The sequence below is a fragment of the Heliangelus exortis genome, chromosome 28 (assembly GCF_036169615.1).
Source record: "Heliangelus exortis chromosome 28, bHelExo1.hap1, whole genome shotgun sequence".
NCBI lineage: Eukaryota > Metazoa > Chordata > Aves > Apodiformes > Trochilidae > Heliangelus > Heliangelus exortis.
In genome coordinates this window covers 1,342,538-1,370,153 of record NC_092449.1, presented here as the reverse complement: position 1 = coordinate 1,370,153, position 27,616 = coordinate 1,342,538, and the positions used below count along the sequence as shown (strand labels likewise).

At 39.5% G+C, this 27,616-nt stretch overlaps 2 protein-coding genes across 3 annotated transcripts; one reads left to right on the top strand and one right to left on the bottom strand.

The window, feature by feature from the left end:
• Positions 1 to 655: 655 nt before the first annotated feature.
• SPPL2B (signal peptide peptidase like 2B) lies at positions 656 to 23,425 on the bottom strand. Of its 2 annotated transcripts, none has more exons than XM_071727626.1 (15): positions 23,255 to 23,425; positions 18,878 to 18,997; positions 17,748 to 17,930; positions 16,984 to 17,073; positions 16,080 to 16,219; positions 15,158 to 15,300; positions 14,216 to 14,312; positions 13,923 to 14,039; positions 11,917 to 11,998; positions 11,314 to 11,388; positions 11,118 to 11,180; positions 9,679 to 9,778; positions 9,150 to 9,227; positions 7,940 to 8,165; positions 656 to 7,069 (listed from the first exon to the last, which is right to left on the bottom strand). In XM_071727626.1, the coding sequence occupies exons 1-14, from the start codon at positions 23,309 to 23,311 to the stop codon at positions 7,984 to 7,986; spliced, it is 1,527 nt and encodes a 508-aa protein (XP_071583727.1). In that variant the 5' UTR covers positions 23,312 to 23,425; the 3' UTR covers positions 656 to 7,069; positions 7,940 to 7,983. The 2 variants fall into 2 exon arrangements, with proteins under 2 accessions (XP_071583727.1, XP_071583726.1); XM_071727625.1 differs by having other exon boundaries at positions 8,005 to 8,165; positions 23,255 to 23,421.
• Positions 23,395 to 27,595, top strand: LSM7 (LSM7 homolog, U6 small nuclear RNA and mRNA degradation associated). Its single transcript, XM_071727635.1, has 4 exons — positions 23,395 to 23,506; positions 24,043 to 24,133; positions 25,394 to 25,465; positions 26,562 to 27,595. The coding sequence occupies exons 1-4, from the start codon at positions 23,471 to 23,473 to the stop codon at positions 26,702 to 26,704; spliced, it is 342 nt and encodes a 113-aa protein (XP_071583736.1). The 5' UTR covers positions 23,395 to 23,470; the 3' UTR covers positions 26,705 to 27,595.
• Positions 27,596 to 27,616: the final 21 nt, after the last annotated feature.

Genomic DNA, 27,616 nt, shown 5'->3' with positions numbered 1-27,616 from the left:
TATTTAACCCAAAACCAGTCTTTCTGGTTCTGCATCCTCTCTGTTGGAATGGAAGCAGCTCTTCCTTGATTCCCCAGCAACAGCCTGAACAGAAAGGCTGTCTTGCTGCAACTTCATTTTTTTTCCTTTAAAGCCAGGTAACACAAGAAATTTCTCATTTTTTGTCTCCCCAGTTGTACTGCTGGGGAAAGTGAAATTAAGGACATGGTGAAAACCATGGGCACAAAACCACAGAGCAGAATTGGACCTTTCAGCTTGTGCCCTTGGAGGATACATCCATGACTTGCTTGTAATTCTGCAGAAATTCACTTCTAAAAAGAGGTCCCTGTAGTAACCACCCTGCACTACACCTTGCAAGAGATCAGTCAGAACTGATTGTATCAGTACAACAGTCACACCAGGATTATAAAAACAGGGAAAAGAGATAAAAAGAGACTCACATGGACTGCTTGGGGATGTGAAAGATTCTTTCTGGTCTTGCACATTAATAGAACACTTGAAAAAAAAAAACAAAAACATGGACTGGTTTTAAGATGTATTGAAGCTATGAGGAGTGGTATTTTGAATTAAAAAAACCCTTTTTATCAGATTCTGGTGCAAACAATAAAAGGACAAACAACTGGATTTCAAATGTAAAGGACACAAAATAGCAAAATTCAGTTCAAAAATTAAGTATCTTTATTTTACAGTTTTTTAGAAAATCTTTACAGCTTGAAACTAAAACAAGCTAAAGGGAAGTAAATTCCAGTGTTTTTTTAAAAGCAAAACAGAGGAAAGCCCCCTACAACTTGAGCTGCTGTTAAAGTTTGGGGTTTTTTCACTATATCTATGTAGGCCTAAATTAGGCTCAATTGCTCCATGGAAAATTGACTCTGCAGAACCCTTGGGGTATTTCTCATCTCTTGTCCTAAGATTCTGTTCCTCCCACCCTTTAATTTTGAAATAGGGTTTTCCCCAGGTTATGTCACAGAAGGAAGAAGCAAATCTACATTTGGTCACTGGAAACGCTATGTATTACAATGTATTTACAGATATAAAAATATATATTATGATATGCTGTGCAATTGGATACAAGGCTGTAAATCAGAGGGAGGGCTGGTATCAAAACCATGAAGAGCTCTACAGACAGAGACTGAACTGAAAATCTGATGCATGTGTAACAGTAAGAGACAAACAGGTTTGGAAAACCAGAAATGTTTCCCCAAAAATGTCTTTTTCTACTTGGAATTGGCATTGCTTTTTCTCTTGGCCTTTGCAATGGCTTGATCTTATTTTCAGCATGTTCAGTTCTTTGTTACCACCTGCAAACGATTACAACAACAAAAAAAACCCCCTCAGTTGTACCATATATATGAGATACTTATAGGTGAAAGTCATAAAATTACTGATATTCTATTCTTGTAGATACCATGCACCAATTTTGCAAATTTTCACCTAGCAAACACTACACCCCCAGCCTGAGAGAAATCTCTTCACAGAAGGGGTCTGCAATTCAGCAGTCCAAAGAACTAAATCTAGGAAATGCATATGCATAGTTTATGGAATTAACTAATTAACTAACAAGGTTAATGAGATGCAAGATAAAATTGAGGGAGCCAAGGGAAAATATGAATTTTATCAGCATCCCTGACAAGGAGAGTGACTACATCCTTACAGAGAACTGGATCACCCACTCTTTACACCTGGCACCTCATTTCCCCAGCTTCAGGCAGTTTGACAAAAATTTTCCTGTGCAGGAAAAATAATTCAACTGAGTTTTCACAGCAGTCTTCCCACACTGGTCAACTCAGGTGTTCTGTCTTATGGGGGGTGGGTTTTTTTGCTTTTTTTAAATTCAGGGGCCAAATTGCATAGAAGATTTTAAAATAACAAAAATGTATCCGAGGTTTTGAATCACCAGAAAGTCCTTCCTTCAGCACTGGATGGAAGAAACTTAAAAGCTTATTCCTCATGCACACATCTGCAGAGCTGAACTTATGCATTCCCAAAAGCTAAAATCTAAAATTAACAAACTTTAGAGTTTCCACTCATCCTAATATTATTCTATACATGATTATTAGAACATTAAAGTCCTTCCACAAAGACATCAGACATTTAAAACTGTTCTACTTAGCTTACTCCTCAAGAACAAACTTCCTTGCTAAAAGCAGCTATGATCAAGCATCCAAGAAGCATTAAAACAATAAAAATTTTTGTCTCCAGCCTCCTGCTCCATCCTCCTGGTTATGAGCATGGTTAAGAATAATGAGCATCCATAGGCAGGGCTGGAAATCTGGATTTTTCTTTAAACAATTAAGTTTTGCTTTCATGTCAGTAGTGGAGTTCATACTTACTGCCAGTGATTTCTAGGATGAAAAACTTGAGTATTTAGTATGAAAATGTGACAGCCCCTGGTGCTGAATGGAATGACAGGTGATCCAGGTGGGCTCTGGTGACCAATTCCCAGTTTTAGGCTTTCCAGAAAGCTCTAGGAGTGTCCTATTACACTGAGATTTCTTTTTGCTCTCCCACCACCTGTGCTGGCTCTAAGAAAGCTGGAGAATCAGCAGGTTGTTGGATGAAGAAAAGGCAAAGGTGAAATACTCACAGGAGACCCCTAAGTGATAAGGGCACAAGGTACAGGGGATCACTGAAGTGGCAAAGGAAGCTTCTGGTAGCACACAAGGCTGTCCTGTTCTGAAAACGTTCCAGATATCAGAAACATTCACAGCAATTCAACAAATTGGATGCACATTAAAAAAAAAAAAAAAAAAAGATTTCTTATCTCAGTCAGAAGAGCACTGCACGTGCTTTGATGTTGCTCTGATTTGCTTCTTACAGAAGAATTTTCATCTTGAAAACAGCAAAACAAAACCAAGAGGTTTTGTAATACAAAATCCAAGCTGTCAGTCAGAATTCCTGGAAACTCCAGCACAGCACTGCTGAGATGGAGACTGCCATGGCACTGCTAGGAGACAAATTTAATGCCACAATGTCACTGAATTATAGAAATTCTGAGCCTCAGACTATGCTGGGACTGAAGTGGACCAGGGCTTGTTCGCTGGCCCTGATTCAAGGGACAAAAGATGGTTCTTGTCTCCATGGCTGAATTCCTGACTCTCAGAACAAGATGAGCTCAGAAGTTGGTGCACTGGAAACAGCCACAGAGGTGGCAGATGCTTCTCACTGTAGTTATTTTAAGTCTGTAACTTAGGGAGTTATTAGAAGTCTATTGATTCTGATGCCATTGCTACTTGAAAAAGAAAAAAAAAATTGCTTTTCCAATTTGCAGTAGCATTTCAGATTTTTGGATATTTATCATGCAAGCCCCTAGTTCTTCTCTTTGGAAGAATAATTTTGGGTCATTTTTTTGCAGTATCTCCTCATGCTTTCTGAGCCACCTTCATTTTTTTTCTTATCCTCTCCCTCTCCATCCTACCTAACATCAGTGGCACAGACCCCAGCTCAAGGCCACCAAGCTTGTTACTGGGACAGCCACCTGGGAAACCAACCTTGATAAAATGCCTTAAGATCAATCTTTCCTTGCTGATGCTTTCTGGACCTCTGATCACTGTTCCTGTTCACTTTTGGACTCTCTCAAGTCCTCATTATTCTCAAGACACAACCCATACACAGATTTTATTTTGAACCCTCAGAGGCTGTATCTGCCATGGAAAAAGGCAGCACCTCTGCAGGATTTGGACAAATACTGCAGTCTGCTGGGATGTCTGGATTTCAACAAGTTTTTTGGGTCAATGTGCTGCCTGTCACATGTCACTAAGATGGTCCTTAAGGACATGGGTTAGGAGTTGGTTATGGTGTTGGTCAAAGGTCAGTTTTTGACTAAAACAAGTGCTTCCCCTGAACACCTCCAAGTTTTCAGAGGCAGAATCCTTATTATTGAAATTCTATCTAGTTAGCTAAAAGCTTAGTCTGTGAAAGACGTAAAACAAGAAATGTTTCCACATTATTTTAACATTAACATGACTTTCACTACACTCAGCATTTTCACTAAAGTTTAGTGTGGGATGTGTATCTGCAACCATCCAATGAAACCAGGCAGCTACACTGAAAATTCTTCACAATTTCTAATACAACAAAAAGTTGTAAGTTTTACATCAAGCTGGTCAGGGAGGTTTTTGAAAGACAAAAAAACCCCTGAACAGTCTTGGTTGTTGATGGTGGTGACTGAACTGCCCAGGATCAGGGTCTGAACAGCTGAACACCAGGGTTACTTCACTTTTACAGTACTGGAATAGCTGAAGTATGAAACTCATTGCCAGTTTACATACTTTAACTGGAGATATTGGGTTTTTCCACATTGATCTTCATAGTCTGAAAATATAAAAGCAAAACTAAAAAAAAACACCCCAGACTTAAAAATAGATGGAAAAGGTCCAGAAACTTAAGGTGAAGCACATGCTCCAAGGAGACCTATCTGGAATGCAGGATGAACAAAGCAACTGTTAAATGCCTACAAGTGTTATGAATTCTTCCATTTTAATTGAGTTATAGACAATTTAAGAAATAAACTGTTTCCTAACCCATGACATAGGAGAACAAATGTTAAAATACACTTTCAAGTATATGATAGAACTTAATGCTTCATCATCAGAAAGCTACTGGCTTTTATATATATAAAAAGCTATTCCAAATAACATTGTGACTGAAAAACAATCAAGGCAAAAAATCACAGAACTTTGAGTCAGTCTCCAAACTTGTTTTCTTGCTCTTTGTCAAGTCCATTATTTAAACACAAGATTGTTTCCTTGATTTGATATACATCCTTATACAGTGGCTTAAATTAAGGCATAATCCAGCTGGCTGAAATTTTCAGTAAAACATCTCTGCTGTTCTTTATTAGCAATAACTGGTTCAGATTACTGCTGGCAAAAGTAACACAGTCCCTTAAAGAGAAGACTGAAATACTCTTAAGTCCTGCTAACTTCCATTAGGATGATTTGTAAATTAAATGAAGTGCAAGCCTTTGGACACTGGATGCCTTTCAAGAAACTGATCATTGTATTGATTTTATCAGACAGGGTTTGAGGCTTTAAGAAGCAGCTGGTAAAACTCTGAAGCCAGTGTTTTATGGAAAGCTTTCCACATTCTAGAGAAAGAATACTTCCCACCCAATGGGAACCAAACAGGGCAAACTTTTGGAAGACAAAAAGACAGTGGCTGAAATTTAACAGCCATAAAAGAGAGCTCTAAATAACCCAATGCAACACACCAATTGGAGACTTAATTTAAAAGCATTGCCTCTGATTGTGTCACTATGGTGAAACATTCTGGATCCTCAAATACTCTGAAAAGTATTTCTTCCATGTAATTTGGAATCATATTCTAGGATCCTAGAATACTTCCATTTTCTGCTTTGATATTAAAGAGCAGTGGCTGAGGCTTTCTGGAATTGAAATGGAAGTGTAGTACAGAGACCCCTGATAAAGTCAAATGTTCTCAGATGGAATAACTGACAAGTGAACTGTGTGAATCACCCAATCCCTCTGTGCTGATGCATAAAAGACTCAACCATCTTATACAGGCAAAACACACAGTTTCAGGAATTGAAAGACCAATGAACTGAAGTGTAAGAAAGACCAGTTGCACCTTAAAAAGTTTTGAATTCACAAATTTAGTCCTTCATAATGTCATGTAACAAGAGATGGAAGATAGTGGCTAGACCACAGCCTCATTCCAGAACCTGACTGGCCATGGTTTGGTTTCTCCTGGGACAAAGACAAGACATGAATGAGGCAGCTGATTAGATACTGAGCAACAAGCAGCTTTAAATCACAACTGACTATAGCACCATATGTGCTCCCTTGGGAATGAAAACACCAGATTATTTTCATCAGAATTAGAAACTGAAATTATAGTCCTTAAACAAATGAAAAATTGAAGCTCAAAACTCCAAACATGAATTTTTACTGCTTTACTTTAACATCTTCCCAACAAAAATACTGCCTATCAAGCTTAGTATAGTGCTACTATCTATTTTCTTACTTATTTGGCTTGTATTTTATGTCTGAAACATTCAACATTCTTAATATGCTTCTGCTTGCAGACAGTGTTCTGTGACAAACACTGTTGATTTTCAGAGACAGCCCCCAGAGCTCATACAAGTGCTTAGAAAGGTTCCTGTAGCTCCTTTCATCCTGCCTTCTAAACTAGACTAGTAGCCAGCCCAAAGACAAAAACAAAGACAAAAAGTTAAGAGATGCATTTAATGCACCAAGGTGGTATAAATTCCTTCAGAGTGTGGTAAATCAACCATTCTCTGCATTTCCTGAATGTGGGTTTATAGTAAAGCATTCCCTTGTAGCAATGGCTATGACAAGGAGGGAAAGATACAGCAAATGATGGTAAAGGGGAAAGTGCTAAAATAACTATCATGATTCTCTCAACTAAGCATTGTAGCAGACTTGGTCAGTGCTTTTCCTCCATGTCACCTACACTATACTAAAGCAGCAGAACAGTCACACAAGTAGAGTCCTGTGTAAATGGAGACTCTTAATACTACCCTGGTATAATGAAAATGGAACAGTCAAAGGCATTCACTAAGAAGTGATCACTGAAATCCATATATTAGAACCCTTGTAGAGCACCATATTTCAGTAAGATGTTTGAAGTGTACAGCTGTACCAAAGCTGGAAGCAGAACATTCATTGTTGGATTTGATGATCAGACTCCCAGTGAGGTTTCTCAATGAATGCAAACACTATTATACCAGTCCTAAATGCATACTGGTTTTATATGGATATGTTTGTGTGGCAAAATAAAGGAGTTCTTATCACATTGCTCATTCCAGCTGTTTTTGCTCTGCATTTAAGCTTTTGCTTTCAAGGTTGTCCTGATTCTGACCAGCTGGGTCCTCACTCTGTGCAACAGGAATTTCCGAGGGCTCCGTCTTGGTGTCGGGATCAGCCAAGTCCTCTGCAGCTGAGCTGGGGCCATGCAGCTCCTTCACATGGAGGGTGGGATTGGTCATTTGCTCTGTGTCTTGCTTAGAGGCTGGTACATTGCTATTTTTGGGAAGCTCGGGGCAGTTGACAGGAGCTATCACCAAAGGAGGCTGAGGTAGGTCTTTCTGTAAATGGAAGGTCACAGTCAGAATGATGGAAAGCAAGGATTAATGTCCAGTTATCAGGAGTCATGGTCATCCAAGATGAAGAGTGGACACATGCATACAGTTATCCTGTCTTTGTGTTTTATAGTACACAAGGGGATTTTTCTTCCAGAAATGTGTTTAATTGTTTTCTGCCTGATCATTCCTCATTGATGTCAAATGGGGTCTGCTGATCACAAAGGAACAAGCTAACAGCACTTGGGCCCTTGGCCATTCCCTGGGTTTGCCCACCTTTACTAACAGTGTACAACTTTTCCAACACATTTGGGATGATCTCAAATGTTTTCCCAACAATTAAATACCATTTTGTAGAGGAAAGTTGTGAAGGTTATCACAAGTATTTGAAAAGCAAAGTAACACTCACTGGGAGGAACCTCTAGCTTGACAGATTCACCCTTCAAGTAATTGTAAAAAAAAAAATCTATGATCATGCATCACAATATAAATTAATTTCACTTATACCTCACTGAAACAAAGTGATAATTTACTACATTGAATAAGACTTCTACTTCATAAGCAGTAGGCTATGAAAAAATATGAAGAGAAATATTTTACTAAAATGTTTTATATAATATTATAAATCATTTTATTGTATATAATATTTAATATTTTACTATTAGTAAGACTTTAAAGAGAGATCAAACCAGTAAAATTATGGCAGAACCTGGAAGGACAGACAAGGTCTACTACTTTTCCGTAGCCAGTTTACGTGGCCATAAATATTAAAATGAAAAACTTAGCAAGGCAAAAAACATGTAGAAAGCAAGCAAACAATCAAGGAAAACAAAAATATTTGGTTTTGGTTGATAATACTGCAATGTTTTACTCAACTTTAATTCTAGTTAGGTTTTTATAATATTAGTATTTCTTGACACTCATATCAAACTGGTATTCACCGCAAAGCCGCTGCCTGTCCAGAACATCGCCAGCTCCTTTCTCCAAAGAGCCACAGCAAAGCTGGTGAGAAGAGTGCAGGGCACCAAGTAGAGGAGAGCAGGCTGACCCATCTGCATCAGTGCCAAGGCAACAAAGGTCACCAGAAGGCCTATGCCATATGCTGGAAGGGAATAAAACCAGAAAAGTTACTCAGATGCAGCTCTGCTCAAGAACAACTCGATCGTTACTCAGTGTTCCCACAGGAACTGTTTCAAGAAATACTCAACCAACACCTCCAGATTTTCTTCAGGCCTCATTAGATGCAACCACTAAATACACAATGTAAACTCTGAATAGTGCTCTACAGTCTTTCTACTGATAACATGTTGTGAAAGTAGTGTGATCAGCCTGGTCCATACTGTGCCGCTCAATCATTACCTTCAGTAGCTTGAGAAAAGAAAAATAAACCAATGAAATATTTTGCCTCACGTTGTATTTATAACACAGACAATTATTTTATAACGTGCTTTTTGTTTGGCTTGGCTTTTTTACCATTTCTTAACATCCTGAAACATCACAGGAAAAAACCCAACAAATTACAGCATACAGCTGGCTCGCTGTTTGTTACTACTTTTGATTTAATTTCTGCTTCTATTCTGCAAAAATTATTAAGCAGAACAGAAGAAGCTAGGATTTCATATCATAATCATAATATTTTTAACAGAAATCTTTATGATACTATTCATTAGTAGTCTAAGTTCATGGCATGTAGCTGTGGATTCTAGAAACCAAAGAAAACTAATTCATCATAAAGCAACCTATTGCATCATAGGTCACAAATTTTTAGAATATACAAAAAGAGCAAAGTCAAAGGAAGATTCATGAATGGCTAAACCAGAATGAGCAGTTAAGCATCTCTAAATATAGTGCAAGGGTTCTAGTGGGACAAACCCTGGCAACAGGAAGCTCCCCTTACATATGGCAGACAAACCAGGAAAATGACACCAGGTAACCTGGTGATGGAAAGTACTTTGCTAAAATATTTCTGTTTAATAACAAAAGGAGGAGAACAATAAAAAACCCCTAAACAATGTAATATGAGATCAATGGTGTGCTTTCAGAGGCTCCTGGAGGTATTGTGTTCAGGTGTCACTGTTATACATACCTATAGTGCAGGCTACAAAATAGACTCTGGATGACTGCACCTGAATGTCAAATCTATGGCAATAGGCTACCAGCAAGCCTGGGAAAAGAAAGAACAGTTACAACTTGCTTTCAGGCATTGAAAAACACAAAATCATCAAATTTCCAACACCGTGGTGTTTAAACATGACAGCATCATTCAGGAGACAGCACAGCTTACACAGAGTTATCTGAAAACACAAGCCCAGTCCAACAGAAGCACTCCAATAAAGATGTTTTATACTATAAAACTAGTTGCTAAATCAGTTTTTGAGATTTTTCTGTATTTCTTTGCATCAATTCACATGAAATTGTACAATAAGACTTTTGTGCCTTTAATGTCTTATGGAAAAAATGAACAGTGCAGGAAAAAAAAGCATATAAAAGATACACGTAAAACTTATCAGGTGTAGAGAGGTAAAATAAAATTTCCTCCTTGAAGAAGTACTAGAGGAATAAACTAATACGACAGTGACATAAGTAAAATTCTTCATATGCTGAACAATAAATACCTGGAACTAATATGTCTCCAAATCCTAGGAGAGAAAAAGGCCTGTCACACAGAGCCAGTGGTGAGGAGTTCAGTCGTGGCACCTTCAGGACCATTGGGAGCTTGGAATGAGAGAGACAGATGTCTGTTTTCATAAAAAACTTCTTCTCTCTACATACTGATAACATCTACCAGAACTTGTTCCTCTTGGACTGAAACTGCAGACCTCTTTTTTTACATTATAGATCCTTATGTTTTTTTAAACGTCCTTATGTTTTTATTTTGTTAACATTACTGACCACTAACAAAATGTATTTAAGGTAGGAGGGATACTTTCTAAAAACAAACGGCCAAGACAAGCCCACAGGACAGACAGCTTCAAACTGTATTAAATTCAAAGTCTTATATGCAATGGGACATCAACCCTGCACCAAAAGCAGCATGGCCAGGAGTTTGAGGGAGGGGATTCTTCCCCTCTGCTCCTGCAGTGCTGGGTCTTTTTGGGGTCTCCAACACAAGAAGGACATGGAGCTGCTGGAGAGAATCCAGAGGAGGCCACAAAGATGCTCCAGGGGCTGAAGCAGCTCTGCTGTGGGGAGAGGCTGAGAGATTTGGGGTTGTTCAGCCTGGAGAAGGCTCCAGGGAGACCTTACCATTGCTTTTTCAATCCTTAAAGGGTTGGACTGGATGAACTTTAAAAGGTCCTTTCCAACTTAAAGCATTCTATCAAACTGAAGGGGTACTAATGGTACAAAAGACATGAACCTATGGAGTTAAAGAAATCAGTATGGATAATATGGATTGATCCACCTGTAGCTCATCCTGCTAACAACTGTTTTCTTTGCTATTTTCCCATGTGGCAATAATACATTTACTGCTGAAAAGAGACCCAACATCCTTGAATTATCAAAATGATTCTTCCTACAGATTCATTTCTTACCTGTTTAATATCTCACTGTCTCACTATCTCCTGTATCTCACACACTTTCCTCCCCAAGGCAATCATGTCAAATAGAACAGCACCACTAAATACTGACCTGTGTTTTCTTCCTGGCTCCAATTCAAGTCTCCCCTTTGCCTACAGCTTCAGCTGTTCATAAGCTAATTATCAAAACAGGGGAGGAGGGGCAAGAGACAGACTGAATGTATAAAGCTTTAACCCTTTAGGTAAAAATGGATGTGCTTGCATGCTTTTTGAAGCTGAGCTAATGAGATTGCTTATCATGAAGCCCTTTTAAAGCAAGATAAAGGAAGACCAAAGCTGTTGTGATGAACCCCTAAGAGTCTGCTTTGCCCCCTCTCTTTGGTGTGGATTTCTAGAGAGCTCAGGAGTGCTTATTTACACATTAAATTATCTTCAGTCTGGTATCTCCATTTCAGCTTTGTGGTCCTTGCATTTTAGAGAAGGTGTAAGTGTAATAGCTGGAAATTAGTGCCAGATTTTCAGACTACATGGAGTACCTTTTCATGAGTGGCAGAATCAGATGGGCCTGCAGCAACCTCCACCATTATACTCTCCCCAGTCTAAAGAAAAAAGGGGAAAATAGTAAATTATCACTTCACTCAGCAGGTCTGGGATCATTTTGAAATACACACAGAAAGCAGTCATTACACTTTGCTCCGTGAACAGCAGGCACTAGAGAAGTACTTCACTTACCTTTGTTAGAAAAGGTGTGATAAATACAAAGAATACATCATACACAAAAAGAACCAGGAGGAGTAAAGTACAACCCTAGAGGAAGAGACAAGATACTTGGTATTTACAAACTATGCATTAGTAAACAACAAAGAATTAATAATTAGCAACTTAAGACTATTCAAGGCAAAAACTAACAAGGATTAAACCAAGTCATAATTCTTAAATATTTTAGATGGAGGAACTGGGTCTTGCATGCATGATATAAAAGTAATTATTAAACATAAAATTATATTCCAGTCCCTAAAGTTCTTTATCATGTAAAATCTGGAAGATTTGAAAAAAATACCAGAATGATGCAACACCAAACCATGTGTCAAACTCGAAAAAAGAATAAAATAAATCAAGAAGAAGAAACACACAAATGTGGCTGGTGTGTGATTTACTTGTAGTCAAGACTCTACAGAACTTTAAGCTACCACACACCATGCCTGATGATCACATCTCACTTACATTAAACTCTACATCCCTGTTTCCATCTGAATGTGGAAGTGCATTTCTAAGCCAACATACAGAGTTCTACAGAGGCAAACATCCTCTTTTTCATCTCTTTAACTTTCATACCTTAAATGTAGGCAGGCGAATTGTTTTCAGCATGTAAAGACAGAAAGCAATTCCTAAAGCATCCTGCAGAACCCAGGCCCACCTAAAGAAAGAGGAGAGTAACTTTTTTGCAGGACACGGTAGGAAAGCCACACCAAGCCTTGTGCTAAGGACCTGCCTGGGACAAAAAACTTTTAGTAGAAGCACTTGTTTGAAATGAACACTGTTAGCAGCATGGATTCACAAAGGGGAAGTTGTGCTTGATCGACCTGATAACCTTCTACAGTGCTGTGAGGGATTTGGTAGGTGAGGGAAGAAGAGTGAGGATGCTGTCTACCTAGAGCGCAGTAAGGTTTTTCACTGGGAATCTCCCTTGAAGATCCTCACAGAGGAAGTGATGAAGCAGAAACTGGATGAGGAGACAATGAGGTGGATTGAAAACTGGGTGGGTGAGGTCAGTGGGTACCAAAGCAGAAGTGCTGCTGATGCCTGTGGTCCCCTCTTTTAAAAACCTGCCTTAGGTAACTGCAAAATTATGTATGTAGTTCTCTCTCTTGAACATCTGCTATGGTAAATTATGTTTTAAACAGTAAAATATGCTAGAACTATAGAGAATGTTTTCAGTGTAGCCAAATAACCAGAAATCAGAAAAGTTTGAGTTTTGCATTGTATTAACATTATTTTTGGATCTATATCCTTCTCAGCCCTCATAAGGGACAACTGGTGAAGGGGAGACTCCTCCAAAGACCCTCAGAAGACCATGAGAGAGAGACCACCAGAAGAACAAGTGCAGGTGAACAGGACTTGAACTAAGGCCCAAAGAATGACTTTACATGATGATGTAACCTCCTATATGTGTATTAATTGTGTATTAGTTGGGTGGGATTTTAAATAATATATTTTGTATAAATACTGCTACTTTTCTCCTGGCTGGTGTGCTTGACTTGTGGAAGCTCCACTGAGCACCCAGCTTTGCACAAACCTGCAATAAACACCATCTCTCATGTGTGTGTGAGGATTCTTGCACACCAGGCAACAAATCCACTGTTTTTTTTTTGGACAACACTGGGGTCCTTTGGCCTCTCTATCTGTGTGCACCCTGTGTGCTAAATGAATTCCACAGTTTTTAGGTACAGAAGTGTCAAAGCTCTCTGCTTTACTCTCCATTGATAGGATTACAGAGAAGTAGAATCTGAGGTCCAAAAAAATAAGGTTTCCCTAAAAAAGCAGAAGTCTAGATGACTGTACTTCTCAGTCTGACACATTTCTCTAAAAGGTGCTTCAGAGCTGATGCTTCCTCCATTTATGAGTTCTGTCAGTGAATGATTCACAGCTTGAACACAGAAAATGGACACTAACAAAGGGAAAAGCAGGCATTCCAGGCACAATCAATATATCTTTGGTACCACCAGCAGGAACACAAGCCAGCATTTTCAGTTCTAACACAGAATGTCTGACAGAGGACTCAGAAAGATGAACACAACAGGTATACATGGAGGAAGTGGAGCATCTGACATTGAGGTAAGGGGTAAAAAAACCCCAACACAATACAACATCAAAACCAACAAAAAACTCTAACAAAAGTGGTAATAACATGCTATAGCTGAAGCAATACTGAATATAGAGACTTATTTACTCATACCAGACTGTGGAAAGAAGCTAAAGATCTGGCAATATTCACAACTCTTATTCTCTCTGAACAAATTCACATGCAGATGAACACCTGAGAAATAAGTTAGACAACTTGTGCCAATTTGCTACTCTTCTGAAAAGCTGTCTTAAGCCAAAGATATGAGATTAGAAACTGGAACTCAAAGAAATTTAAGCTTAACAAGAGACAATTTCCTGTAACTTAAGTCAACAAGACAAAGATGAAGCACATAAGGAACTAAGAATTTCTGCCCAAGTCTCTACTTCCTTTCCTGTCACTCCTAAATTCCAGGTAAGCTGAGGCTTCTATGGATATGTTACTTTATACTATAGTGTCTCTTACAACTTCTAGCTCAGAAACTAAACTATACACTTACTGATCTTCGTTTCTGAAGATTCCCCAGACTATGCTGACAGAGATACAAAACACAGCCAAGAGCAACATCCGGACCTGCGGACGCTTGTGAAAATAAGGCAAGTTGTTGTCTGGGATTCTGAAAAGGAAACACACCAAAGCCACAGTTGTCTATGTAGATACCCTCCTCCTTTATAAACACTTTGAAGCATGAAGCCTCTTTGCAAACCCCCCCATCTGCCCAACATTTAAAAAAAAAAAAAAAAAAAAAAAAAAAATTTTTTTCTTATTGAAAACTTAGATGTTGCCACATACCTACACTTTCCCAAAGGGAATCTTCTTACAAAGGGAGACAGACAACTGTAAAGACCAATTGAGGCAGCCAGGCAGAATATTCCTATAATAACATAGACTGAAAAAGAAAAAAGCATTAAGTCCAAGTAGGGGAAGGCAAGAGATGTTTTTTCATATCCTGGCTCAATAAAGAACAGACAATCAGAAAGCCTGAATGAGAAATAAGCCTTACATTTCACCAGTGAAAGTTAAACTCAGAGACTTCAAATGATTGTTTATTCAATTTGTGCTCCTTAAATGTCTAATTTTACCTCATTTTACTCAGGTGTACTTTATGCATTAGCTATACTCCCAACAAATCAAAACCTCTTTTCTAATATTCTTTTAATGACTCAAAAGTCATTAAATCCTAAGCCTAAAAGGCAACCTATGCTGAAGTGTTTATCTTCTCATTATGGGTATACATAAGCATTAAATCACTCAGAAGCAAAATGAGTTAATACAGATGAGATGTATCTTTTAGAAGTGCCTCAGAAACAGGAGGTTTACGTTCCAGTGCCTTGGGCTCTCGTGTTATTTTGTCAAGCAATTTCCTAAATTAAGATTAGAAGCTTATTATGTTTATACAGATTAAAAAATTGACAATGGACCCCATCATCTATGTTTAAAATAAATAATAATAGACAGGTATAGGTTTGAGAACACCTTTGACAAACATAAAAGCTGGAAGACATTAATTCTGTGTCTACATTTGCAAGAAGCTCTATAATCACCTAATTCAACCTCACTAAAAGTGAGTTTAGAAATCTACCCTGTTTTCCTACAGGATTTTAAGTCATACTGGGATAAAAAGCACAGCAAAAGAGTCACTTCCTAAGTACTTTCAAACTAAAAATGTTCTTTAAACAACGGCAACCTCGTGACCATGAAGATGTATCAATAAAAATACAACTTTAAGAGTACCTAAGTGGTCATAGAAGAAATAAAGGAGGACCAGCATTGAGCAGCACATCACTACAAACACACAGATCATTATTGGAGTCACATCAACTGTTTCATCATCTTGTTTCTCTGCCCCATCATCACGTTTGTGTTTCATGTACCGCCTGAAACGAGTAACAGGGCAATTATCAGTCCCTTCCTTCTGCAACAAAATAGAAAAGGGCACCAAATCTTCAGCAAGAACCCCACGTGGGGTTGGAAAACATGACAACATCAATGCCTGAATTGATTCCCACTCAAGTCAATGGAACTCCACATTATACAGGGATGGATGAACATTTTATATAACATAATGCATAAACCGGTGATTGCTGAATTAGCTGATGGAGAGGACTATTTTTCATTCACCACCAACACAACAGAATCCTAAAAACTAACACAGAATTTACTTTGCTGACTTCAGAAGAAATCCTAGTGTGTGGCATAGACAGCCTTCTCTCCCCAACTCCACTTACTGGCAAAAAGTAACAATAAAACTTCAATAAAAGATTCATAACAAACATAGTATAATTTAGCCCTCTAAACAGTCTGTTTTGCACTATAATAGCAAAACCAATTTTTTTTCTTTACAATAGATTTTTATGGTGAATTGTTGCAAAAGTCCAAACAGGGCTTCTACTATCCAATTTTCCTTCTGAGCTTTTCAATTGTTTGGCTTTTTGACAAGGCAAAACACTAAAACACTCTACATGCAAATTATACTCTAACAATTTCACAGAGTGACAAAGCCAATACAAGGCTCAGGTCCTTTCAAATGTTACATCAACACCTCTGGTTATACAGAGTCTGCAAACCTCATTAGCAGAGCTACCAGTTGGTAGCTCTATTTTTTTTTTCTGTGAAAAGTACAATAAAACTGAAATACTGCATTCTAGTTACTCACTTTTTCACATCTCTGCTTCCTGCCCAGTAGCCTCCAATTGCAACAGTCCCTACAGCCATGACAAATATAATCACCATGTTATAGTCCAGCACAGGCTCATTTGGTGCATACATTGCTCCTTTCACTGAGCTGCCAAAACTCTGCAGAGGTAAGCACAAGTTATGAAGAACTTCCAAAAAGCTACATTTGCAAAGGTTCAGTTATTTAAACTCAATAGGTTTGCATTTTTTTTTTTGCAAAATATAACAAAATAATATAACAAAATAATATAACAAAATAATATAACAAAATAATATAACAAAATAATATAACAAAATAATATAACAAAATAATATAACAAAATAATATAACAAAATAATATAACAAAATAATATAACAAAATAATATAACAAAATAATATAACAAAATAATATAACAAAATAATATAACAAAATAATATAACAAAATAATATAACAAAATAATATAACAAAATAATATAACAAAATAATATAACAAAATAATATAACAAAATAATATAACAAAATAATATAACAAAATAATATAACAAAATAATATAACAAAATAATATAACAAAATAATATAACAAAATAATATAACAAAATAATATAACAAAATAATATAACAAAATAATATAACAAAATAATATAACAAAATAATATAACAAAATAATATAACAAAATAATATAACAAAATAATATAACAAAATAATATAACAAAATAATATAACAAAATAATATAACAAAATAATATAACAAAATAATATAACAAAATAATATAACAAAATATAACAAAAGTACAACTCTCTACAGCTTCCAAGCTCTTAACATGGACTTCAAACACTGTTGAGTTTGATACTCATTTAAATGACATAACATAAACCAGAGCATTTTGTGTTAAGTTTACCTTGCCAATATCTAACATATCAGTATAGCTGAGCAGAGCCACTGGAATATCAATCTCTTCATATTGACTCCTGTTTCCCCCAGGAGGAACCTGAAAGACAGTCCAGACCAGGTAAGAGTGTATTCATTTCTGTAAAAACCTCTATTACTTTACAAGTGTTAAAGTTGCAAGTTTTGTTACTGTTAATTTGGAAAATACTCTAGAAAGGGTCATAATGACAGAAAAAACTCAAAAGTCAAAATGTATACTGTGTTCCCAGTAAAACACAGGTAATTAAAGAGTGTAACAGCAAAATGCAGCAACCAAACTTCAAGCAGAATCTTTTCCTCAACAGGGTCACAATTTTATGACTGATGAGTGCCTCTGCTATTGATTATGGTATTCAAACCCACTAATTTTACAAAACACACACTGGTGATGCTCCAGCTGAATCTCAAGCAGTGGTTTCACTATACTCTAGGTCTTATTGATGTCTGAGTCAAGAGACAACCTCCCTTATGATTCCAGTGTTTCACATGACCTAATTATGAAGCCTTGACTTGAATGTCACAAGGGCTCTATGCACTGAGTACCTCCTCTTGCTTCATTAATCCTTCCTTCAGATGTCCATTTTCACACACAGCTACACCATGTATATACAGACATAAACACACACATGTCTATTATTCATCTGAAATAGAAGCATCACATACTAGTAATGAACACAAGACAATATCTAACATCAGATTAGTATTTTTCTGCCTTTCCATTTTGCTGAGACTTACCAGTCTCTCTCTGCTAACAATCAGCAGTCCACGAGCTCCATTTATCTGAGCAAGCCTCACTTTCTCATAGAAGGTGCAATTCCCTCTCATCACCATGGGGATTTGATTATTAAATCCCCCATCAGGTACATCAGAAGGAGAACACAAAACAGATGCTGTTTGATCCTGCAGTTGCAAGAGTGACTGAAAACAAAGAAATTAGTTACACACATATTTAAAGTTATAAAAGAAAGCAAGAGCAGAAACCACAGAATTTCTAAAGGGTAATTTAGAATGAGTAATGCAGTCATAGAGTACTCTCATATTAATTTGGAAGCTGAAACAGCTCTCTATTCTATAGGGTCTTGCACTTTATTGTACAGAATTCTGTTGGTAATTTGAGTTATAATCTCCACTTGTTTTCTCCAGCACTCTTGCTGTTCTGGTGCATGCACCCAGGAAGTAAGAAAACAGCTCAGTCATAGTTGCTAGGGTGGCAGAGGCTGAGATGATGCAGGATATGAACAGCTAAAAACACAAACACAGGCTGGTATAAAGTACAAAATCACAGGCAACAAGAATGAACTTCCATTTTGAAGCCAAACATAGCCAGTTAGATGAGATTTTGGATCCTAAGCACCTGGATACTTCCAAATATCTACCAAATAATTTAAGGAAGAATTTTTTCACTGTGAGGGTGACAGAGCCTTGGCCCAGGCTGCCCAGGGAGGTTGTGAAGTGTCCTTCCCTGGAGACATTGAGAGCCCACCTTGATGTGTTCCTGAGGATGTCAGGGAGTGATAGGACATGGGGAAATGGATTCAAACTAGAGGAGAGGAGATTTAGATGAGTTGGGGAGAAGTTCTTCACCATCAGGTCACAGCTCAGTATACTAGCAAGGCCAAGCAGTATATTTTTTGTATGATACTGGCATAGAAAAACTCCTTCCCAACCATAGGTAAGTGCCATTTTCATTTAGTTGATAATGTTGTGTAAAAGGAATAGTTCTGTTTTGAACCAAAACCAGCCATTAGCTCTGCATGCTGCTTGCAAAACTAATCTTTCTAACTAATCTTAGTTAGAAAACAGAGGTTTCCCTGTAACAAAGGCATTTTAAAATACATTCTGTCATTGCTTGGTGAGGTACTTACAGCTTTTCCCAGATCATGTGGCAAATGGGCCCACTGAGAGTTGAAGAGGATACAATAGTCTTTTCCTTTGCTACTCCCCTTCTCTGAGAGGACATGGACCATTCCATACTCACAGCACACCTGAAAAAGTAACAAAAATTTCATTATGAGAATTTTAGGCCACATGAAGCAGCAGAAGCAATAGGACTAACTTACTGACTAGCCTGCTTTGTATTTTAAAGAAATACAGAGATTCTACAAAGAGTCAAGGATCTGTGCAGGGAGTACAGGGGAATTTCCTCAGGACTACTACATCCTGCATATATTTTTCACTGCTTCAGTGACCAGTTGCTGATATGAAAAATCTAAAAATATTTGCCACAAGCAGTGAAGATTACATACCTAAGAGCCTAAGGCCTGTATTGAACCTGACTAAAGAGGGAGTTAATTTTCTTCATAGCATCTGGCATGGCTCTCTGTTTTAACTGTGACCAAAACAATGCTGGGAATATCAGTTATTTTAGATATTGCTGGAGTGTATGCATGGTATCAAGGCTTTCTCTGCTCCTCACTCAGTCCTTCCAGTGAATACATTGAGGGATGCACAAGAGGTTGGGAGAGGTCACAACCAGGCAGGAAACTGTATCATGCTCAGCAAGGAAAAGTGGAAAGAGGCTGGTTTGGGGTTTTTTTTCCAGGAGGTTAGCCACCTTTTGCTCAGGAACTAGTTCTCTGCAGGAGATAGGTACCTGTAATTGAATAGCTTTGGAGAAACAACCAGCCTGTATGGTTAAAAGCTTTACATTTTGTACGATATAAGCTACACACCTTTAAAACAAGAGAACAAGCACAGGGTGTGCTGCTACATTTCCATTTAGATAAAGACTACAGGATCTCAGTAACAATCCCCAAATGACAAACTGAAGACTGTAATACATGATTATGCTTTCTGAGCAACTAAATGGATATTCTTTAAAGAAATGTTAAGGGAGTAAAAGGTTCCTGATGGGAAGTGCTCAAAACGCTTTAGAAGCTATGTGGTTTTGTGTGCCAAAATGCAAATAAAAATCAAGGATGAGAGGAATTAAAAGGAATTATGATCAGGGCTAAAAGCAGAAGGGGGTGTAGAGTTTTTTACAAAGTCTGCAGAAAATGGAGTTCATGGAGAATGTGAATTAACAGATATTTTTACAAAAAAATTATCACTTAGCATCAAAACATAGCTATGAAGTCTGTTAATGCTGCAAATTTGCTCTTAACCTCCCACCAAAGCAGAACCATAGGCATCAGTTTCTTGTTTCAGTACCACAGGGCTTTGATTCTTCCAATTTCAAAGCAGTGCAGCTCATACATTGGGATGGTGGCAACATTTGTGGTGGGTCTCACACAGAGATTATGCTGTAACCTAGATTAACCCATAAGAAAATGTAATCTGTTCAGATCCTATTCAATATTCCTACAGCCCCCAAGGGCTCTTTCCCAAGTGCTTGGATATCAAGCCCATCCTCTTTCAAACACTGACAGAAAGACAACAGCTGTAGTGACAATAAGGTGTTTTATGATTGCTGCTTCTTACAGAAGATGTGATTTAGAAAGCCCTGCAAGCTTCTATATGAATGGGCTTCCCAGCCTCAAAGAGTAGAAATAACTTCTCCCAGTTAAACAGGGAATTACCTATTTCCCCTGTATGAATAAGGAGGGAGTAACTGTATTTAGACATTGTTAACAATCTGGCATCCATATACAAGAGTGCCAAGTCACAAGGAAGATCTGCCAAAATCTGGAAATCTGCTAGAAATGTAGCTTTATGGAGACTGTTGTGTAAGTAACAGCAAGCAAAGTGTTTTATATAAAAGCTGCAAAACAAGGAAAAGGCTTTCACACAACTGAAGTGTAAAGTCTGACAGTAAAGGAGCAGAACACCTTTTTTTTTTGCTGAGTGAGATTTTTTTTGGTCTTGTTGGTAAATTCATGCAGCTCAGAGACAAGCACTGGGGCTTGCAAGTTAAATGATGGAAGAAGATGGAGAGGAGGAATTCAGTTCAGGTATTTCAAGAATCTGCAGTGTGAGTGACTGAGCCAACCTAGTGGCTCATTATTGCTTGTTCCTCCCTGTCTCTGTCCCCAATCTCACCTGGATGCCCTGTACACTTGTTCCATTTCATTAGCTCTATGAGCTGATTTGGTTATCTGAATCTCAGAGGGATTTAACAGACACATGGAGATGTGTTTTGAATATATGCAGCATGCAAGACAAAGCAGAGCTCCCTAAAAGCTGAGGTGCATTTCCCAGGAACTGCACCTATCAGTTTGAAGACCATTAACAGCAAACTGCAAATCTGCACACAAAGAAAACCTTCTTCAGCAAGCTCTGTACGGTGGAGAGAGTTTCATATTCAAAATGAAACAATTCCATGAGACTACATTGTCTGCCACCACCTTAGTCCAGAATTTCAGACTCTTTTCAACCTACATCACAGAACACTCTGATTTTAAATACAAAACCCCTCACCTCAATTCAATATTCTGCTGAAAGCTGCTATAGTGAAGGCCAGTTAGATCCAACCTGCTCACTGCAGACAATGTTACAATATTCACTAGCCAAAGGCTTGTGTACATCTGCTCTCGTTACAGGACAGCTGAGAGGTAGCAACACCACAAAGCAATGATTAGAATGAGAAGGAAGTAAACTGAGAAGTGAGGACTCAGATATCAAAGCAAGATCTATGTGCTGATTGTACCTGGATCTATAAGATCACATCCCTCTTTAGGTGCTCCTAGATGTGGACCCAGGTTTGGAACATCCCTACTTCACAACCAAGCTGTTCCTTCTCCCTATTTAAATCAACATTTAGAAGCAAATGTGGATGCTACCTACCCCATTATCCTATCTCAAGGAGGAGACAAAGTTATGCTCCAAAGATACCCAAAAGCACTAAAACAAGAGTGAGCCACTGATCATCAGTACAGCTGGTGACCAGGAAATGTCCCTCAGAATAACCCCATCCATCAGTCAGTGCTGTACCACAGGAGTACAACTGCACCAGATCACTCCTCTCTGCCTCAGGCTGATGTACCTAAACCCAGTGCCAAGTGCAAGAGACACAGCAGGATTGCAAAATATAAGGTATTCAAACAAATTATAATCGAGCCAGTTTTGGCAAACAGAAAAATATTAGTAGCACGCAGTAAATGCACTTTTTCCTGCCGCAGCAGGACTCTTGCAGCACCCTGTTCAAAGCTTGCTCAAGCATATGGACACTATTCCACTGCACAAACACACTGAATTATTTGCTTACATCAAGGAAATATGCTGCAACGCATGGAGCTGAAGCCAAGATCTCCAAGTATCCTCCAGTGGACTATCTCACCTCCTGTCGTTCTACATTGTGATGTGCTCATCTTTTCCAACCTGACAAATCAAACTGTTTCCAGGCCATTTCTTGACCCTTATTTTATTAATTGGTGAGGTCTATGCTGGCACTACAAATCCACTTGAAGCGTTAATAGAGATGTCAAAATGCACAGGACGTGGGGAATAAGGAAGGGATGGTGCAGGACAAGATAATGGAGGAAAAGACAAAAAAAAGGGGATGATGTAGGAATAAAAAAGTTAACTAGCAACCAGACCATTCTGTAACTAAAGATGACTGGCAATACGGGGACAGGGAAAAATTGGACTGTCATGTTAAAAAGTTACCCCAAGAACACCCTACAAGACATCCTACCCTCCAGATCAGGCTGCTGCCCCTGCAGGGCCCTGGTGTTCTAAGAACTATGAGGAATGTGTTAAGTATGTAAAGAAGAACAAAAAACCCCAAACCAACAAACCCAGACCCCAAACAACTCCCCACATAAATTTATATTATATTATACTATGTTATGTTATGTCATGTTATGTTGTTATGTCATGTGATGTTATATTATGCGATATTATGTTATGCTATATTATGCTACGCTATATTGTTATGTTATGTTATGCTATATTATGTTATATCATGCGATATTATACTATATTATGCGATATTATGTCACATTATATTATATTATATATAAATAATGCTAAATCGCGGAGGACAGACGACACAGAGGCTTAGGGACGATGCTGTCCTTCTTATCTCCAGCAGAGCGGCCGCATCTCGGCCACTGCCCCCCCGGCAGCCCCCGCCTCAGCCGCGCCTCTCCCGGGGCAGCCCCCACGCTCCGCTCCGCCACGAAAGGCTCCGCTGACCCGGGCAGCGCTGCCGGACGGAGCAAGGCCCGCACCCCACAGGCCCCGCTGTGGCCCTGGGAGCAGCGTCGGGCCGGCGCCCGGCTCTGCCCGCGATCTCTCCCTGCCCCGCTGGGCTGCCCGAGGCGGGGCGGCTGACGAGCCTCAGGGCCGGGGCAGTCGCTTACCTGCGGCAGGAGGTGGAGGAGAAGCCAAGCGCGGAACCGGGATGTCCGCGCCGCCATTCCGGGCGCGCCGCCTCCCGCTTTGTGTCGGAGGGGCCGAGATGGGCCCCCCTGCACCGGGTGCCCCAACGACCGCCCCAGGAAGTCCCGCCCCGCGTTCCGGCGCCGCTAACGGGGGCTCCTCCGGGCCGCGCGTCACTTCTGGCGGCGGCGAATGAAATGGCGAACGTCGGCAGCGGCGCGGGCAAGATGGCGGTGAGGAGCGAGTTGGCCGCTGCCTGGCGTGAGGAAGGACCGGGACCGGGACTGGGACTGGGACTGGGACTGGGACTGAGCCTTCTCCCGCTGGCTGTGGCCTGGCCCCGGGGGTGCGGCGGCGGTGTGCGCTGTGCCGCTGTGCCTCGCTCTCTCCCGCCGTTGCCCTCTCTCTCTCCTTCCCGCCGGTGCCCCGTTTTTCCCGGGGATACCTTCTCCCTCACGCCGGTGCCCTCTCCCCCCCGGTGATGCCCTCTCCCCTCCGGTGATGCCCTCTCCCCTCCGGTGATGCCCTTTCCCCGCCTGTGATGCCCTCTCCCCCCCGGTGATGCCCTCTCCCCCCCGGTGATGCCCTCTCCCCCCCGGTGATGCCCCCTCCCTCCCGCCGCTGCTCTCCCGCTCTGCCCCGGGGCAGTGGTCTCGGCCCCTTTAGAAGAGGGGTTATGAAGGGTTGGGGAGCGGAGATGTAACGCGGGGGGGGGTTGGAGGGCACGGGGAGGGTTTCTTGTAATTCTTCCCGCGCTCCTCTCCGTTAGGATAAGGAGAAGAAGAAGAAGGAGAGTATTTTGGACCTCTCCAAATACATCGACAAAACAATCCGAGTGAAATTCCAGGGCGGGAGAGAAGGTGAGACTGGGTCGGGGTGACACAGGTAGCATGAAGGTTTCTTGGCGTTTTTATGTTTTTCCTTGCACTTTGCCCTTTGCCTTTTGTCTCCTTTGTTACATTATATCAAGGAGAGACGCTTTTGTTTGCTGTTACTGGTGTGAATTGGATCTCACACTGAATCACAGAATGTTCAGGTTGGAAGAGCTCCAGGCTCATCAGTCAAACCTGTCACCAACACCATAACCAGCTACTAAACCATGTCCTAAGGACCTGGTCCAAACACCTTTTAAATGTTTCCAGGGATGGTGACTCCACCACTGTCCTGGGCCACTCCAGTGCCTGACAACCCCCTCGGTGAAAAAAATATTTCCTAACATCAGCCTAACCCTCCCCTGGCACAGCTTCCATCCCTTCCCTCAGCTCCTATCACAGTTTACTGAGAAGTAAACTCTAACTCTTCCTTTAATCCCCTGGCTGCAGCTTCTTTGGTTCACACTTATTTTTATTACTTGTTGTCAACTATCTTGTTTGCTCTGGCTGTATTTTTTTCACATTGTGAGGGTGTATTTAAAGCAGTAGAGAAACATTGCTGGGTGTTAGGATTTACACACTTGTCCTCCCTTTCGGGTGTTAACATGTTCAATGTTTGGAGTTCATGGAGAGTTTTACTATATTTCACCCTGACTTTTCATTACTTTGGATGTTATGTCCCCTCTTGCTTGCATGTCAGTAGCTGTGCAGCAGATGGAGCCACTTGGGGATCATTTGTTTCCCTGAAAATCAGAGCCTTGCTGCATGGGAGATGCTCAGCAGAGACTTTTGCAGAGCAAATTGATTTTGCTTTTAAAAACATCTAAAAATATATGGGGACCTGATGCTTATAAGGTGTTGGAATTTACTTGCACTCCTTTCTGAGAAGTGTGGCTTTGGGTTTGTTTGGGTTATTTTTATTTTGTAGGTTTTGGGCAGTTGACAATTCTATTGAATCTGTTGGTTAAGATTTTCTTCTCAAAAAGTTCATGCTAAGTTCCTTTATCTTCATATAAAACCTGGGATTGTAAGAGTCTCTTATTTGCCTTGTTAGCAGTGATAGTAATGCTGGTACTCAACAAGTACTTTGACAAAGAGGGCACTGTTCAATATCTCAGCTCTCCTGTGGTTGATAACCTTGTTTGAAGAAGGGAAGACAGTGGGGGAACTGAATATGTCCTTCACAGTTTTATTGCTGTATGCCTGGTTTTAATGACTAATCTTTGGTTTATGTGTATTCTTCAATAGCAAGTGGTGTCTTGAAAGGATTTGACCCTCTTCTGAACCTTGTGCTTGATGGTACCATTGAATATATGAGAGGTAAGTAATACATTAGCTGTGTAAAGCACCCCTCTACCCAAGAATAATTTTCTTAAATCTTACACCTCCGAGTTAAAAGCCAGAAACTGCAGGTTGACATCATCCAAACAGTTTGTGGTAACTAAATTGTAAAAAAAGGGATAAGAGGGCAGAACTTAGGTTAAGCACATTCCCTGTGGTAGAACATTCTTAGTTGCCCTTGCTTGAGCTCCTCTATAACTTATTTGCTGCTTTTGTCCTCTGAATCTTGAACAAAGTAATGTGTTTCTCTTCAGATAAGGCAGTTGCCTTTGTGTGTACTGCTGTAGTGGTGCCAGTTTGCTCAAAGCAGGAGAAGCATCTCAGCAAAAGCTATTATCTTGCTGTCTGAAACTACTGGAAATGCAGGCTTTGATTTTCTGTGGGACTAAAGCCTTCTGTAGCATCCTAGAGCTAATAGAGCTGTAGGGCTTTTTTTCTTTTCCCATCCAAGGATACTCTCATTTTCTACCCTGAAACATAATGATGATAGCAGAGCATTTTAGATGAGTATTCTCCTGCATGCTTACAAGGAAGCAACTGAAGCTTTCATTTTGCTCTTAGATGGGAGTTTAAAAGATGTGTAGTGTGTTTTTATCAAATATATTGTTACCTCAAAGAGGGTAAAATTGGCTGGTTTTGTGTAACATGTTGGCTTGTCTGTCCCCCACTTGGGCTGGGAATAAACCAGTGCTCTCTGATCATTTCATGGGTATTTTTCTGACTTGTATTGTTCCCAAAATGCCTATAAAGGCATTTGAAGTGGCATTAGGAGTTTTTTAAAATCACTTGTACTCATGCTTTTGGTTACATGAGTGAAAGGACCTTGGAATTCTTTAAAAAATGTCTTCTGCTTTGCTCACAAATTAAAGTTCTTTACCACTTCTTGTGGCAAGCACTGCTTTGAAAATGAATGAATCAGTAATGTCCTGAACATTACTGCTGCATCACTTTTAATCCATGAGTTCAATAAAACAGTGCAGAGATGCCTGGAAAAAACCACATCTGTACCTTTTAAATTGGGGTTTGGTTTCTTTTCCCTACATTGCCATTGTAACTGGGGATCTCTGCTTTTCAGATCCAGATGATCAATACAAATTAACAGAAGACACACGTCAGCTGGGACTTGTGGTCTGCAGAGGCACCTCAGTGGTTCTTATTTGTCCACAGGATGGAATGGAAGCTATTCCAAACCCTTTCATTCAACAGCAGGATGGCTAATGTTTGCTTTGGATTGTCTCTGAAGGCTTCAAGGGTGTAAATTACCAGAGGAAACTATCAGTGTGTGAGGAGCTTCCTGTTTTGGGGGAGGAATTTGAATGTGTATTTGTTAGTGTGAAAGAACAGTCAACTTTTAGTTTTGTGGCTTTCTGTAAATGATGAGAGGATGGGGCATGGTGTGGAAGAAGTAAGTTCTGATTATTATTGATATTTCTGATTATTATTTTTTGTATCCCCCAAATAAATGTTTAACTAGATTGTTCATTGCTGACAGGAGAGACTTTACTGTCATGGATTTTTCCAAGACCCTCTTGATCTTGTGAGTGCTGAAACAACCACATAAAATGAGTAAAAAATGCCCTGAATATTGGTTATATTATAGACATTTAAAAAAATACGATTGTATTTAATTTAAATTAACCCCAAGCCTAAATGCATTAGAACATGTTTTTCTTTGGCTCTAGGTGTCAGTACTCAGTTGGGAAGCATTGTGTTGTAGTCTTCCTGCTGTCAAGTTCAGTCTCTCTTTCTTCCAGGGAAATTGCTCCCCTTCTTCCCACCCTTGTGGGCTGTTGTCTGTGTATCAGGAGGGGACAAACTTCTGCAGAAGGACTGGACTGACTTCTAGGATGATTCTTGGATAAATGACCTGTACCCTACAGAAGTATCTATTCAATACCTGGAATTTTAGGGAAGAATATTTAAGATCCTAATGTTGAGTTGTAGGCAGTGGCTGGAAATACTGTATATTTTTATATTGTTGCTATCCACTTGTGGTTCTGCTTGTTACAATTTGATTTGTAAGTAAACATTTTTATTTCTTTTATACTGCAGAAATTGTAAGATTTGAGGACTTCTGAGTGAATAAATAGAAATGAATCTGTTCCTAAATGTCTGGTTTTAAGTCTGAAA

Excerpts from the sequence above, each read along its gene's own strand:
- SPPL2B (XM_071727625.1), bottom strand. The coding sequence starts at position 23,311 with ATGGCGGCGCGGACATCCCGGTTCCGCGCTTGGCTTCTCCTCCACCTC. Across the intron at positions 15,301-16,079 it reads GGAAGCAGAGATGTGAAAAA|GCGGTACATGAAACACAAAC; the intron begins GTGAGTAACTAG and ends TACTCGTTTCAG. Across the intron at positions 8,166-9,149 it reads TTTTGTAGCCTGCACTATAG|CATATGGCATAGGCCTTCTG; the intron begins GTATGTATAACA and ends ATTCCCTTCCAG.
- LSM7 (XM_071727635.1), top strand. The coding sequence starts at position 23,471 with ATGGCGAACGTCGGCAGCGGCGCGGGCAAGATGGCG. Across the intron at positions 23,507-24,042 it reads GCGGCGCGGGCAAGATGGCG|GATAAGGAGAAGAAGAAGAA; the intron begins GTGAGGAGCGAG and ends CCTCTCCGTTAG. Across the intron at positions 25,466-26,561 it reads TACCATTGAATATATGAGAG|ATCCAGATGATCAATACAAA; the intron begins GTAAGTAATACA and ends TCTGCTTTTCAG.